Here is a 15,280-nt window from a genome sequence, read left to right as displayed (position 1 = left end):
CAAAGTACTAAGAGAAATTATATTGTTTATTTTAAAACATTTACTATAGACTTAAAGATTCCTGGGAAGTTCATACAAATGTGCTTACTGTCCTTGAAAAGAAGGAAAGAAATGGAAAAAAAAATTGTCATCACTGTATCCAAAAAAAAGGGAAAAAGTCACTCTTCAAGCAATGTCAGGCAGGCTCTGTAGGCTTGAATGGCATAAATATCAAGGGAACCTTGGAGATCAGAGATGTAGTTTTCATCTACTTATTTTGCAATAAGTAAAGTGGTTAGCCTTCATTCATCATACTAACAAAAGGACTGAAGTGTGAAAGCGTGAAAGTACCTACTTGGTCTGGTGCTTGGATCCTTTCAGATGGGCGTGATACTGTTCTATTGAGTTTAGGGAGACACTGCAGGTGGTGCATCTGTAATTGCGCCTCAGACCTGTGGATGACAGACACGCAGACCTGGTTAGCCGCACCATTGTCATCAACCACAGGAACGAATCCCGGAATCGCCGAACGTTCAGGGACAGATTATCTTAGAAGCCACCGGTAACACTTCAATCCCTCCTCCCAAGAACCCAACCAGCAGGTTCCTTAGCAGAAGCTGACTGTGAACACGTTGGAAGCAGCCTGGCTCATTGCTGAATGACTGAAATGATCAGGACATACTTCGTGGTGTAAAATGTTTCTGGATACTTTGTAACCCAAATAAAGAAGCATTCTACTTTTTCCTTAAGGCAGACATATGTGGTAAGCTACTGTTTCTGCAATGAAATTTGAGACTCCAGAGAAAAATTCTGTCTCAATTCCTCTTCCATCTCTATTCCAGTCACAGAATCAGAAATTCAACTTTTGATATCGTTCATGTCAACTCTTCTCCCAGGATCATCTTATCAAATGCAAATACACAGGAGGAGGATTAATTCATCTATTTTTAAAGATTTTTTTTTTAATGTGGATACTTTTAAAGTAAGTCTTCATTGAATTTGTTACAATATCATTTCTATTTTATGTTTTCGTTTTTTGACCCCAAGGCACGTGAGAGCTCAGCTCCCTAACCAGGGATCAAACCTCCATCCCCTGCAATGGAAGGTGAAGTTATAACCACTGGTCCTCCAGGGAAGCCCCGACTAACTTAAGTCACATGAAAAATCACTTCCCACCAGAGAGTTGAAATCAAAGTTATTCCCTCATCTGTTTACTCATTTAGCTCATGCAGCAAGAGAGTGTCAACTTTGGAGCAGATATTAGGGATTCCAAGATAAATAAGATGCTCTTTGTTTTCATGAAGGTTAGTTAAAAAAAAAAAAAAACTTGACTGTCATATAATATTGATACATCTAGAGTCAAATGTGTTAGAAATAAACTTTAGCCAAACATCCGCCACAGCTCGTATTCTTTCTGCTGCTGTGTCCCCATCAGAGAGGAGAGAAAAAGTATCTGTAGCGTCATGGCTGAGACTTCAGATTTTAAGTCCTGGCTCCAAATATTCCTGGTTGTGTAATGTAGGGGAAGTCACATAATTTCTTCCTGGCTTTAGTTTTTTCATCTATGAGATGGAGACAAACCCATCCATATTACAAAGTTTTATAAGAATTAAGTGAATACACATACTCAAATGCTTAGCAAGTGAGACGTCTTGTTAATTTTACTCCAAGATTCTCTCTTCCCATTGTCAAACCCAGAATATTAAACAGTTATAGCATTTTTCCTGATGAATGCATAATATTTTCTTTCCAAGGGGCAATATCATTCTTATTTTCCTAAAAAGAAAGTAATGCACAGAGCTGGAAGAACTTTGCAATCTGTTACCTGAGTGACTTTACAAAAATTACTTGACTTCTCTGAAGTTCTGTTTCCTTATAAGATTGTGAGGAGGACTGAGGAAGATAAGGTATAAAGCAGTGTCTGCTACACAACAAATAATCAACATAAACTAGTTATTATATGATTGCAAAGAGGTACTATAAAGGAATCTTGGTTTCCCAATGTCCTGGACGAAGTCCTGAGTTGAATTTCTAAGACACAGATGCTAGTTACACCACCATGACTAACGTAGAGATAAGAGTCCCAGTTCAGGGCATTCAATGGAAGTGATCAAGAACCAATTTCTAACTCAAACTGGCCACTCATCACCAGTCTGAAAAAAGAGACTGAGAAGAGAGAATTTATTACAGGGAGCTCTCTCATACTATGAGTTTGACTTACCCTTGTCCATATCAGATGGAGGATTCCTTCTCTTTCAACTCACATCCCTGGGAAAAGGATTCAGTGGAACTACCCGGAGATCTTGAGAAATTCCTTCCTGAGTTTGAGTGTTCTGGGCTGGACACCGCCCTCAAGATCCAAAGAGCGAGAGACTCTGGCTGCTTAGCTGCTCTGATGGGGAAGTAAGAGAGGTGGAAGGATTGTACCTGGCATGTATTCTCAGAGCTTGTTAGAGCAAAAGATGTAAGTGTCCCACAGACCACGTGTGTGCCATGTATGAACAGTTTGGGCAGTGTGACCTCAGCAGAAGAATGCTGTAGAGTTCAGCTGGACATCGAGTGCTTTAAAGTGACCCTAGAAGAGATACTTAGCTTAAGGCTAAGTATCAAGTAATGCTGAGGTCTTGAAAAAGCAATGACATCACCCCATGGGAAAGAGTCAAATGGCATCTAGGCTAGCTTTGTCTGGGTATCTATCAAGTAAGCCTTATCTCCCTTACCTTTCTAACCTGACACCCTGCATCCCTCAGCCCTGGAGGAACCTGAGCTGAGAGAAAGGAAGAAAAGCAAAAGCCAAGGGCAGCGAAAAAGAGAGAAGCCTATTGCCTCCTTTTGCATGGCTAACAGGCAGCCCAAGCAGAACTGACCTGAGGGAGGGGAGAAACTCACTTTCAATTAAGTTCGGAGTTACTTAAAAATTATTCTTCTATCCTGTGTGAACAAAGGATGTCACTTGCCATTTCAGTCAACAAAGGAGCCATCAGCCTCTGCAGCTGCTCCTGCTGGCTGTGCTGCCTGAGGGGATTCAGGATGAAGAGAAACAGGACCCAGGAGTAAAGGTGAGCATCAGAAGAGATGACTTCAGTGAGCCCAAGACTTTGCGTCTATCTCCCCAGAGGCAGAAAAGCACTAAAACCATTAACTTGAAATGTTTTGTTTTTATTAGCAGTAATCTTCTGATGTTCGGATACATGTTTTGTTAGGTTTTCTCTCTCAACAAAAACTCCTACATATCCTGGCTCCTCCCTTATTTTTTAACAACAGTCGCTCAGAGCTATCCGAGAGACTGTATCTTGAGCTAAAGTCCTCCAAAAATTCCACCGAATAAAGATAATGCTCAACCCCAAAGCTGTGTGTATTTTTTTTTTTCAGAAGACACTTGGATATATCAGCTAATGACATAGAGCTTCTGTGTATCTAAGAATGAAAGTCAAGAACACTTTACTAGTTAAAAGTGAGTGAAAATTCATGAAACTCACCCCAGTTTATACCCAAAGAGTAGGAAAAAATTAAGCCTCCAGAGATGGCATGAAAGGGCAGTGGGTGGCAAAAATAAAGTTAGTTCTGATGATATCCAACGAGCCCTGCTTGTGGAATATTGTGGTGTCATCAGAATTGATCTTGTGTCCATTTTGTGGCAAAGGGTAGAACTTCCTGTAGACTTTCAGATTCCCACAGTTCAATGCATGTTTCTAAGAAACCTATTTGACATGGCATGATAAGTTGATCTGGCCAGAGTATGAATTAAGTTGTTGTTTTGTTTTAGCTTCAATTACAGAATAATTGGACATTGACTTACTAATTATTCAATGAAGAATCAATTCAGTTATGAGAAAAGGAATGAAACCACAGTATCTTCTTGAGAAGCAATCTAAGGGACTGAAAACTTTCCAGGCACAGACTGACAGATTAGAGATGAAAGAGATAATTCTTGTCTCTCTATTCCCATCTGGTCCCATCACTTCATGGGAAATAGATGGGGAAACAGTAGAAACAGTGTCAGACTTTATTTTTTGGGGGTCCAAAATCACTGCAGATGGTGACTGCAGCCATGAAATTAAAAGACGCTTACTCCTTGGAAGAAAAGTTATGACCAACCTAGACAGCATATTCAAAAGCAGAGACATTACTTTGCCAACTAAGGTCCGTCTAGTCAAGGCTATGGTTTTTCCTGTGGTCATGTATGGATGTGAGAGTTGGACTGTGAAGAAGGCTGAGCACCAAAGAATTGATGCTTTTGAACTGTGGTGTTGGAGAAGACTCTTGAGAGTCCCTTGGACTGCAAGGAGATCCAACCAGTCCATTCTGAAGGAGATCAGCCCTGGGATTTCTTTGGAAGGAATGATGCTAAAGCTGAAACTCCAGTAGTTTGGCCACCTCATGCAATGAGTTGACTCATTGGAAAAGACTCTGATGCTGGGAGGGATTGGGGGCAGGAGAAGGGGATGACCGAGGATGAGATGGCTGGATGGCATCACGGACTCGATGGACGTGAGTCTGAGTGAACTCCGGGAGTTGGTGATGGACAGGGAGGCCTGGCGTGCGGTGATTCATGGGGTCGCAAAGAGTCGGACACGACTGAGCAACTGAACTGAACTGATTCCCTCAAGCAAAGACTCCTGGACATCCTAGAACATGCTCTGGTGATGGTGTTAAAATATGGATCCCTAGGCACAGCATCTGAAGGTTCTGATGCTATAAAACTTGGATAGGGCCTGAGACTCTATAAGAAGTTTTAGACTTGTAACCCTAACCTCCAATACACTACACACACATTTTAAAAAGTGTCATCCCATAGAGTCATACTTCTTTTGGTAGCTTGAATTTGTCAGAACAACATTGGGTCTTAAAGAAAAAAGTTATTCTATAATGAAGAGCTGTGGTTCCATGGTTTTTCCATCTCACAGGTGTTCATGATTCAGAAAGTTTACCACAGTCTCCAAACCCAGAGGCAGTAAGTTATCACAACCTGCATGCGAGTTGTTTGAATGCTTATCCAGGGCTGGTCTATCTCCTCTTTTATGCATGGAATCAAAATATAAAAGCTAGCTTCAGGCATTCCTGCCTCTAGAGTTCTCTATCAATCTTATCATAATAAATGGTAACCAGTGTTTATATGGGTCCTCTTCAGACGACAGACTCATCAATGGTCTCCTCACAACGAATGGAGGTGGAGTGTGGCAAGAGGCATAAATATTTATGTTTTAAAATGGGCATTCTTAAGAGCACCAACAAATCTAAAAAATATTCTGATCTGTTGCTTTCCATTACAGTTCTCCAGCTCTGCAGCCAAACAGAAGCGTGGGCAGGAAATATTTGGCACTTTATTGCAATGCAAACTAGAGGGAGCATAAACCAGAAAGGCAGTGCATAAACAAGAACAAAGGCAGAGAAGGGGCAGAGGAGTCCTCCCCCACACGACACAGTGTCCTTGGTGGGAACTTAGGGCTTTATTAATGTTCAGCTGAAATCCTAATTACTTTGGAATTATACAGCTCCTTTTTCCTCAGAGAAATGGAGAATCTTATTAAACAAAAATGCTAACTTTCTTATTCAATTCATTTTCAGTGCAATGCCATTTTATGTGTATACCCAAACCTCTGCAGATATAAAGGTTAATTTCTGCTGGATTGCTGCTATGTGCTCTGAAATATTCTTGCCTGCAAGGACTGACAATCCAGTTGTAGCGGGAAGATATGTATGCCTGTGCTTAGTCACTCGGATGTGTTCGATTCCTGGTGACCCCATGAACAGCAGTCCACCAGCCTCCCCTGTCCATGGGATTCTCCAGGCAAGAACACTTGAGTGGGTTGCCATCTCCTTCTCCGGAAGATATGTATACAAAACAGCAATAATGCAAGGTCAGTCACAAAAAGTACTATAGTCAGAATGAAGTGGAATGTTAGGAGAACTAGAGGAGGAGATTGTTTCCAACTTAGAGAATCTAGAAAAGCTTCCTGAAGATGCTTCACTTATACATTTATATTCCCTAGCACAGTGTGTAAAACGGATGGTCCTGGAGAGTGTAGCAGTGTGACTGCTCAATGCGTCTTTTCAGTTCTAGCAAAACTAGACTTTGGAGGCCCCTATAACTTCAGTTGCATTCCTGCTACAGTAGGGAAACATCCTTGTGCCTTTATTATGATGCCAGATATTTTGCCAAATGCTAGGAATATAAGAGAATATGGAGTAAATTTTCGTATGGAGCTATTCACATAGAAAGACAAAAAGCAAGGAAGCAAACACAACTGTGGAAATATCACAGAGGATGTAACAGGAAAATGAGGGAGTCACAGAAAAGAAGGCTGGTTTTGGATACTATGGTTAACAGAGATCTCTGACTATCATGAAATGAAACTGGAGAGATAAGAATTAGCCTGTGAAGTGAGGAACCGGTTAAAGAGTTGCCCAGGGAGAGTACAGGGCAAACAGCAAACAGAGGACCAGGAGTGAAATGGGCTTGAATGGTCTAAGGAACAAAAAGTGGTGAAACAAACAAAATAAAACAACTGTCAACTTAGAATTCCATATCCAGCAGAAATATCCTTCAAACTTTCAAGTGGAATAAGGGCATTTTCAATAAATGAAATAAAAGTCTGCCAGGAGACTTGCACTAGAGAAATGCTTATAAAGTTCTTCAGTTGGAAGGCAAATGACATCAGATGCAAACTCATATCCACAGGAAAAAATGAAGAACATCATAAATGATTAATATATTGGTATTTTTTTATTGCTCCAAGTTTATTTAACCATCATGATTTAAAGCAAAAGCTATAACACTATGTTTGTATTGTTCTGTTTATTCTGTATACAGATGTAAAAATATTGAGTTGTAACATATTATGAAAAGCTCAAACTTTTTGACCAACCCAATATATGTGACAAGAATGAGTAAGAGTAAGCGGTATTGTTGAAAGCTCATTATATTTTATATAAAATATAATTAACAATTAAGAAATAATAAATTTACCAAGATTAACTTAAATATAGACAGTGGTCACTTATGAATGCATACTAATCCCCTAGAAATAAATACAAAGATATAAAGCTTAGGAGACTCTAGAGAAAATAAATTGGGATGATTAAAAAGTATATGATTAACCCAGAAGTGAAAGTGCCTATATTAAAATCAGACAAAACAGACTTCAATACAAAAAGGATTTCCAGAGATAAAGGGAGAAACTCATCAGGAGAACCTAACAGTTCTAAATGCAATTTAACTAATAAAGCGTAAAGATACAGGAGGTAAGAACTGATTGAACTACAGGCAGAAAGAGACGCCATAACCGTAAAAGATTTAACCCTCCAATCTCAGTAGCTGACAGTACAGTAAGATAAAACAATTAGTAAATTTTAAAAGACCTAAATGAAACTATCAACTATATTGTACTCTAGTTTATATAATGCTACACTCAACAACTGGAGATGACACAATATTTTCAAGTGCACAGCAAGTAAACTAAGTTAGGGAATATGCTAAGCCATTGACAATTCTAACTAAATTAGAAATAATTATATTTTGTACTGTGATTTCTTTGACTACCATTGAAATTAATAAGGATAAATAATAATATTATTTAGAAAAAGACCTAAAATACTTCTAAATGACCTATTATCATCATAGGGAAAAAAACCCAAAGAGAAATCAGAAGATATTTTGACAAGTGTAATCAGTTTTTAAAGGAAAATACATGGCTTTGTGTTAGAAAGAATGAAAGGCTTAAACAATGGTCAAAGTTTAAATGCTATAAAACTAGAAAATGATAAGAAAATTAAAACAAAATCAATCAAATAGAAGGAAAGAAATAATATACCAGTCACTTAAATATAACACAAATTACCAAAAAAAAAAACAAAAACCCAGCAAAAAATCTGTTCTTTGAAAGGATTAAGCAAGTATTATCATTAGCAAGCTTGATGAATGTTTTTTAAAAAGGCAACATAAAAATTACTAAAATAAAAGAATTATTTTTAGTACAAAAGCTACAGACAATTTTAAAAGGATAATAAGAAAATATTGTGAACAATTTTATGCCAATATTAAACATAATAATGGGCAGAAGCCATGAACACAACAGAACGAGAGTCCAGAACTAGACGGAGACCCAAAGAATCGATTGATTTGTTTTCACTTTCATTAAGGTATAACTGACACGCAGCTCTGTGTAAATTTAAGGTGTACACAATAATGACTTGACATACATATATTGCTAAATGACTACCACAATGAGTTTAGTCAACATCCATGACCTCACATAGATTCAGAAAAAGAAAAAAAAGTCCTAGTTATGAAAATTTTTAGGATCTACTCTTAGCAGCTTTCAAACATATAGCAGAGTTAAACTATAATCATGGTGTTCATTACATCCCCAGGACTTAATTATCTAAAAGCTGGAATTTTGTATCTTTTGGTAACTTTCACTGATTTTTTAACAAAAGTATCAAGGCAATTCCATGGGAGAAATGAAACGTTTTTGAGCAAATGGTGCTGGAATAATTGAATAAGTGCAGGAAAAAAAAAAAAAAAAGAACACAATCTCTACATCACAGTACACATTAAAATTAAGACTGATTATAGACTCAAATATAAAGGTAAAGCTATAAAGCTTCTATAAAAATACAGGGGATTATTTGTGTGAACTTGGCAAAGGCATGGATTTCTTAAGAAATAAAATAAAGCAAATATTTTTTAAAAAAACATGAATTGGATTTTACAAAAAATCAAAAGCTTTTGCTTAAAAAAGACACATCAAGAAAACCAAGTAAGCCACATCCTGGGAAAAATTAATTGCAATTCATATATCTGATTCAGGACTTCTGTCTAGAATATATAATTAACTCCTACAAATCAATAATAAAAAGACAAACAATTCAACTTTTTCAAAGGACAAGCTATTTGATCAGATAGTCCATAAAAGAAGATATAAAAATGATCAATAAGCAAATGAAAAGGTGCTCAGCATCATTTGTCACCAGGAAATGAAAAGTAAAAGAACAATTCAAAATCATCTCATAACTATTACAAGTGCTAGCATCAAACAAAGCAATAAACATCAAATACAACAGTACCAAATGTAAATAATCACATCAAACAGCCGAAATCCACATACAGAAGAATGGAAAATGGAAAAGTTTTCAATTTTTTGTAAACCTAGACTTACTCTGTGACTCAGAAATCCTACTAGACATTTACCCGAAAGGATCAAAAACTTTTATAAAAAGAGACTCGTGCAAAAATGCTTATAGCAGCTTTATACATCATAGACAAAATTCAAAATGATCTGAATGTTCAACACAAGAATTGATAAGCAAATGGTAATGTATTTATACAATGAAATAATAGCTGAAAACTAGAAGAACCTACTGATTTATGAACAACATAAATTAGAATAAAAAATATAACATATAGGTAAAGAAGTCAGATAGAAGAGAGAACATACTGTGTGATTTCATCCATATAAATTTCAAGAACAGCACAGCTATTCTGTAATGTTAGAATTCAGAGTAGTGCTGCCTTCTGGGGGTAGGGATTGACTGGAAGGGGACATGAGAATTTTCCAAGGTAACATATGGTTCTATATCTTAGGATGGTAGTTACAGGGTATATTCACTTACCAGAAGTCATCAGATTATATACCTAAGACCTGTATATTGCACTTTCTTAAAAAATAAAGTTGGATGGTCATGGTTCCACAAAGAAATCTCAGCAAACTTTTTGAGACTTCAGTTTATTCTCATTTACTCTCTACAAATTCCATTGTTTTGCATTCCTAGGAGGTAAACTTTATATTCTTACTTATGCTTTGATAAGCTTGGATCACTCACATACATTTTTGCATATGTTCTATATTATAATGCATACGAAAACTAGAACCATTTCAGAAGATAATTAATAAAGTCAAAGTGAAAAGAAAAGGTCTTTGGTTTGGAATGATTCCCTTCTTCTCTGACTCTTAAATATTCATGAATCAAACTGTCTTGTAAATGGATGCATCATCTGGTATGAAAAATAATAACTAATACTTATGTATGTCATATATTAGCACTGTTGTGTTCATTTATTCTTGGCAACACTCTACAAGCAGGCACGGCTGTTATCCTGTTTTAACAGATGAGGAAACCGAGGTGGAGCAACTTAGTGACTTTCACAGAACCACGTGGAGACACAGCTGGGTTTGAACCTATCCATTCTGGTCAGGCTTCTCCTCCCACTACGCAAGTGGCCTCCTGGGACAGACAACTGGGAATAATAGATTCACAGAACTATGGAAGGTTCTTTAGAGTTTAACTGGTCCAGTAGTTCCCACATGGGCCACTAAAGAATCAGGCGGGAGCTATTAACAACACAAATCCCAGGCCTTACCCCTTACCCCAGGCCTTACTGTAAGTCAGAAAATCTAGAGTGAGACCTGGAAGTCTGCATTTCATAGAGCTTCAGAAGGTGCTAGTTTTAGAGAAACCATTGGTCTAGCCCAAAACCTCATGGGCATCACATAAGAGTTTTCCAAGCACAACTGTTGGTGTCCAATTGCATTTGGAACTCTCCTTTTTCAAATAACCCACTTGTCCGAATTGTGCACAAGTTTATTCTCATCTCGTGAAAATGATCACATCCACTAAGGTTCTGTTTACCAGGTTGAACATCCACTGATACTTTGACCATGTTCTTCATTAAAATATAATTTCAAGTTCCCCTTATCATCTCTATTACCTTATGAATGAAATTTCCTGTTTGTTGATAACATTTTTAAACCATGACCCTTAAACTCAAGTCCAGGACCCTCGTGTGTCTGCATCAGTACAAAACAGAGCAGGGCTGCCACAGCTCTGTGCACCATTAATTCCATCAGTACCTATAAAGCTTTAAGTATGTGTGTGTGTCTGGCAACCCTGACCCACTGTAATCTATACTCATACTGAACCTGCCGGCAATCAATTCTAAGTCTTTTCCACATGGATTTCTGCTAAGCCAAATCTTCATTTCCTCTACTCCTATACTTGATGGCTTGGATGTTTCTGTTTATCCCCGTTAAGTTCGATCTCAGTGAACTCTGCTTGTGCCTTTATGGAATCTAGCAGCAAATGCAACCTGGCTCATGTATCCATTCTGATTGGCAGCAGCAATGCCGTGAAGAGACTATGAGCTCTCACTCCAGATAACCATCAAGGACGGCCACCATCTAGTCGCCAGTCTGTCACTGGCTTGGTGTGCTTGGCCTGTCGGTGAGATTCCAGCTCCAGCATGTCAACATATATAGAAAAGTCATGGCAAGGAACATTCTGGTAAACAAGGCTTCATCTACATCTAGGTGGTAGTTAAAGCTGTGAGTGAGTGAGTGAAGTCACTCAGTCATTTCCGACTCTGTGCGATCCCATGGCCATAGCCCGGAATTTTCCAGGCAAGAGTACTGGAGGGGTTGCCATTTCCTTCTCCAAGTTACAGCTGCAGGGCTGGTCAGATCATCCATGAAGACGATGTAGGTGAAGAGAGAGACTGGTGGAGCAGTTAGTACCCCTTTATATTAGGGATACTCACCTTGACACGTGGGGTGGAGCCAGACTCACAAGAGTCTCTGGTTCCACCTTCCAGGTTACTGAACCCCAGGACAGATGTGGATTTGGGGACCTGGTATAAAGCCCCAGCCTGTCTTGCGTGTCACCCACATCATTAAGGCTAGAGCTTACCTGACTTGGATGGGCTGAATGACCCTCAGTTGCCCTATGGGTTCCAGCTCTCCCTCACAAGTACAGTTCGCCTTTGCTCTCCCTGGTGCTCATGGCCATCTTTCCTTTCTGATTGCCAGAGCTACTGACTTTGAGCCTAACACTAGACACGGAAGGAAAAGCATTACCAACACTGCCTCCCCAGCTGCCGTGACTCTTATAGTGCCTCCTTTTGTGTCCGTCGTGGTGGTTGTACCCCTCCGATCAGACCCCAGCTGATAGAGGTGATATCGAGGAACTAGGGAGAAGAAAGCTTTGCTAAAAGGTCATTAGTCTCATGTTTAATCCTCAAAACCTCTTTGTTAACATTATTAGCCCATTTTCCAGATGAGAAAACCCTACTTCAAAGACATTAAATTCATAGAACTAGCAAGTGGACAAGGAGACCTGAATCTACCTACTTCTGAATTCAAAGCTATTGACCTTAATGATGACACTAGGGCTTTTAAAAGAAATATAGAGGTGAAAGAAGAAAAGCAGGAGAACCCTGATTTCAAAAATAAAAACTCTTAATGTGAAACATATTAATATATAAGATTGACAAAGCACAGCTATTCGAGTTGAAAAGGGGGTTAGAGGTTTCAAATAAGAGTCAGACCATCAAACTCCAAGCGTAGCACTTAGGGTACTCCAATAAGGTACCTTGAGCTTGGTGGAAAAGAGTTTGAAAATCACTGCATTTTATCATGCTACTCATCACAAGGATAACATGAGGACTGCTGCCGTATCCAGACTTAGACTTGCACTGTGGAATATCTCTTCCTTGTGAACGTCAGCTAAGGAAACTTCCTAGGATCAGGGCTGGCTGCAGACCCAAATAAAGAAGATTCATATTACTCCATGCTAGAATCATTATGATGTACAGAATGCTTAAACACTTAACCTTCTGAATTCAGCCCACTGCTTGCAGGCGCAGACTGCAGGATATCTAACAGTCGATTAAACAAAGAACACACATTTTCTAAAACAATTCTTTATTTAAATAGTATAAATGTGAAGCCTTGAAAATGGAATCAAGAAGCAAAAAGCTTTAACATCTTCAAAAGCTCTTGGCAAACAAACAAAATCTAAAGCTATGGACTAAATGTATTCCCCATAATTAAAAGACAATTTTTAGCCATGTTGGATGCCTGACCCAAGAAAGGACTAGAAAATTGTCACCCTACTGTGATGATTCAGAAGTAACAGAGTAGTTCATTCTAAGTACTTAAAGAGCTACTTGATCAGAAGAAGGTTTAACTTTTTTCTATCTGGTAGAGGACTGAGGATACTTTTCTCTCCCTGAGGCCATGCAGTAGGTGGGATCTTAGTTCCCCAACCAGGGATCGAGCCATGCTCCCCGCACTGGGGGCGCAGAGTCTTAACCGCTGGACTGCTGGGAAAGACCTATCACATTTTCATACTTTGAGCAAATCAGCACCCAGACAGCCTTGATTTTTGCCTTGGAGGGGATCACTATTATTATGACTGCTAATAGAAAATGGGCTTCCCCAGCGGCTCAGCGGTAAAGAATCCACCCACAATGCAGGAGCCTCAGAAGACATGGCTTCAATCCATGGGTCAGGAAGATCCCCTGGAGAAGGGAGTGGCAACCCATTCCAGTATTCTTGCCTGGAGAATTCCATGGACAGAGGAGCCTGGCGGGCTACAGTCCATCGAGTTGCAAGAAGTCGGACATGACTGAAGCAACTTAGCATACACACACTCACTAGACAATGACAAGCAACCCAAATAACTGAACTGATTTTTGATTTTGTGATTTGAACTAAATGTTAAGAAAAGAGAAGTAAGTAAACCTACTCTGAAGTCATCTACTATTTGAACGATACTCAAGATAACTATAATCATATGTTATAAACCAACATATGGGTGAAATACCCTCTTCCTGGCTTGGATGTTGATGTGATGCAAATGGAAATTTATAGAAGATGAAAGGCGCTTTTTCCTTTGGGTCCCATGGCTATGCCACAGATCTTACCTTATACAGGCAACTAATAACATAGCAGGGCTGTAGGTTTTTCATGTAGAATGTTCTCATAAAACGTGTTTTCTTTTTTCCTACAATACAATTTTTGATCACAGATTGCTTCATCCTAAAATAAACTGTACCCCTAAGGTGAAGTTGTGGATTAACGGCATTAAGGGTACCAAGGGGTTACGTTAAACACAAATGGGTTAAATTAAACTCATGAGGGCTGTTAGAAAGTGTGTAAAGGAAAGAAGATGAGTGCCTCTTCCCTTCTTTCTCTGCCCTGTGTCTTCCAGACCATCTCTCATTTGTCCCTGAGAACTAGGGAATCACAGGCCATGTGATCTCCCTGAAGAACTGTCCTGATAGAGCCACAGCTATCAAAGAATCATGTCCCTAGCTCCGTAGCTGCATCAGCTGAGGACACAGTGACTGCCAACTCTTTTGTCATGGGCTAGAGGTCCGAATGCAGCCCTGGTGACCCTTGCTTTAGAGCTGTCCTGGCTAACCGGTGAACCAAAAAGCCCCAGGAAGCAGGAGGAAAACTGGTGGTCATTTTCAAGAGACTTCATCCAAGAAGGATTCAAAGGGGAAATATGAATGAAGAAAAAGTCCTAATTGTCAGCGTCTTCCTTGAATCACGTTATAAATGAGATCATTCTCTCTCCCTGTTTCTCTCTCACTATCGTTCACACACAAGTCGGCTGTCGGGTGCTTGAATGTTATCTTTGGTGTCCTTCTGGTTCTTGTTAATCCCTCTTGCCTGCCTGTAGACATCTATCTCAGATGACTGGGTCTTTATCTTGCCTTCAGCAGACAGCCTGCCAAACCCCTTGTTAAGTCACGGCTGTCTGATGCTTCCTGCAGTATTGGCTCTTTAATAGGGATGTTTGACATTAAAAAGCTTTCAACATTTGAAGAAAAACAATGTGAAAGGTGAAATTTCAGGCCTGACTAGACAGGTAAGAGACCTTATGAAGACAGTGGCCTTCCAATCTCGGAAGCCACCTGAATGTGCACCCTGCCTTCCTCTGGACCAGCCTGACACAGACACCCTGACACACGTGGCCCCATTGTGCCTTGAATAAGTGACTTTTCTCTGCAACATGTAGCAAGAGATCTCCCTGTTTAATACCACCATCACAGGAGCCTCACCCACTTACAGAAGCCCATCGATCTTATTCGATTCACAATAGCAAAATGTACAATTTACTGATAAACGTTGATTTTAACATTGCAAAAAAAAAAAAACCTAGAAAATGACTGAGGCTTCATAATTCTCAAATATAACTGGACCTGTGAATGTGGGAAACAGAGAACATGAGAATGAAGTACAGATCATTTTCGAGAGGAAGAATTACTGGGTTGGCAAAAGTTCATTCAGGTTTTTCTGTAAGATGGTATAGAAAGACCCAATGAACTTTTTGGCCAACCCAATATATATTTTTCCCTCTTTCAATTTAAGCTTGTTATTTAATGTTTAGGTGTCTCTATTTCTTGATCTATAAAAGGAAGATAATAATTTTACCTACTCAGAAAGTTTCTATGAAAATTAAAAATGTTAGTGTAGGTGAACAACCTAGAAAAGAACCAAACAGCTCAATAAAT

At 39.0% G+C, this 15,280-nt stretch overlaps 1 protein-coding gene across 1 annotated transcript in view; it reads right to left on the bottom strand.

Moving 5' to 3' along the window:
* Positions 1-330: 330 nt before the first annotated feature.
* The window catches only part of ZMAT4 (zinc finger matrin-type 4), a 234,527-nt gene continuing 219,577 nt past the window's right edge, over positions 331-15,280 (bottom strand). Inside the window, exon 5 of the mRNA XM_068970498.1 lies at positions 331-431. Within this exon, the coding sequence (XP_068826599.1) occupies positions 331-431 (101 nt within the window). The remainder of the gene's footprint in view (positions 432-15,280) is intronic.

Source organism: Capricornis sumatraensis, chromosome 4 (assembly GCF_032405125.1).
Source record: "Capricornis sumatraensis isolate serow.1 chromosome 4, serow.2, whole genome shotgun sequence".
Classification (NCBI taxonomy): Eukaryota; Metazoa; Chordata; class Mammalia; order Artiodactyla; family Bovidae; genus Capricornis; species Capricornis sumatraensis.
The sequence above is the reverse complement of the archived record's forward strand: the minus strand, read 5'-3'. Positions and strand labels throughout refer to the sequence as shown.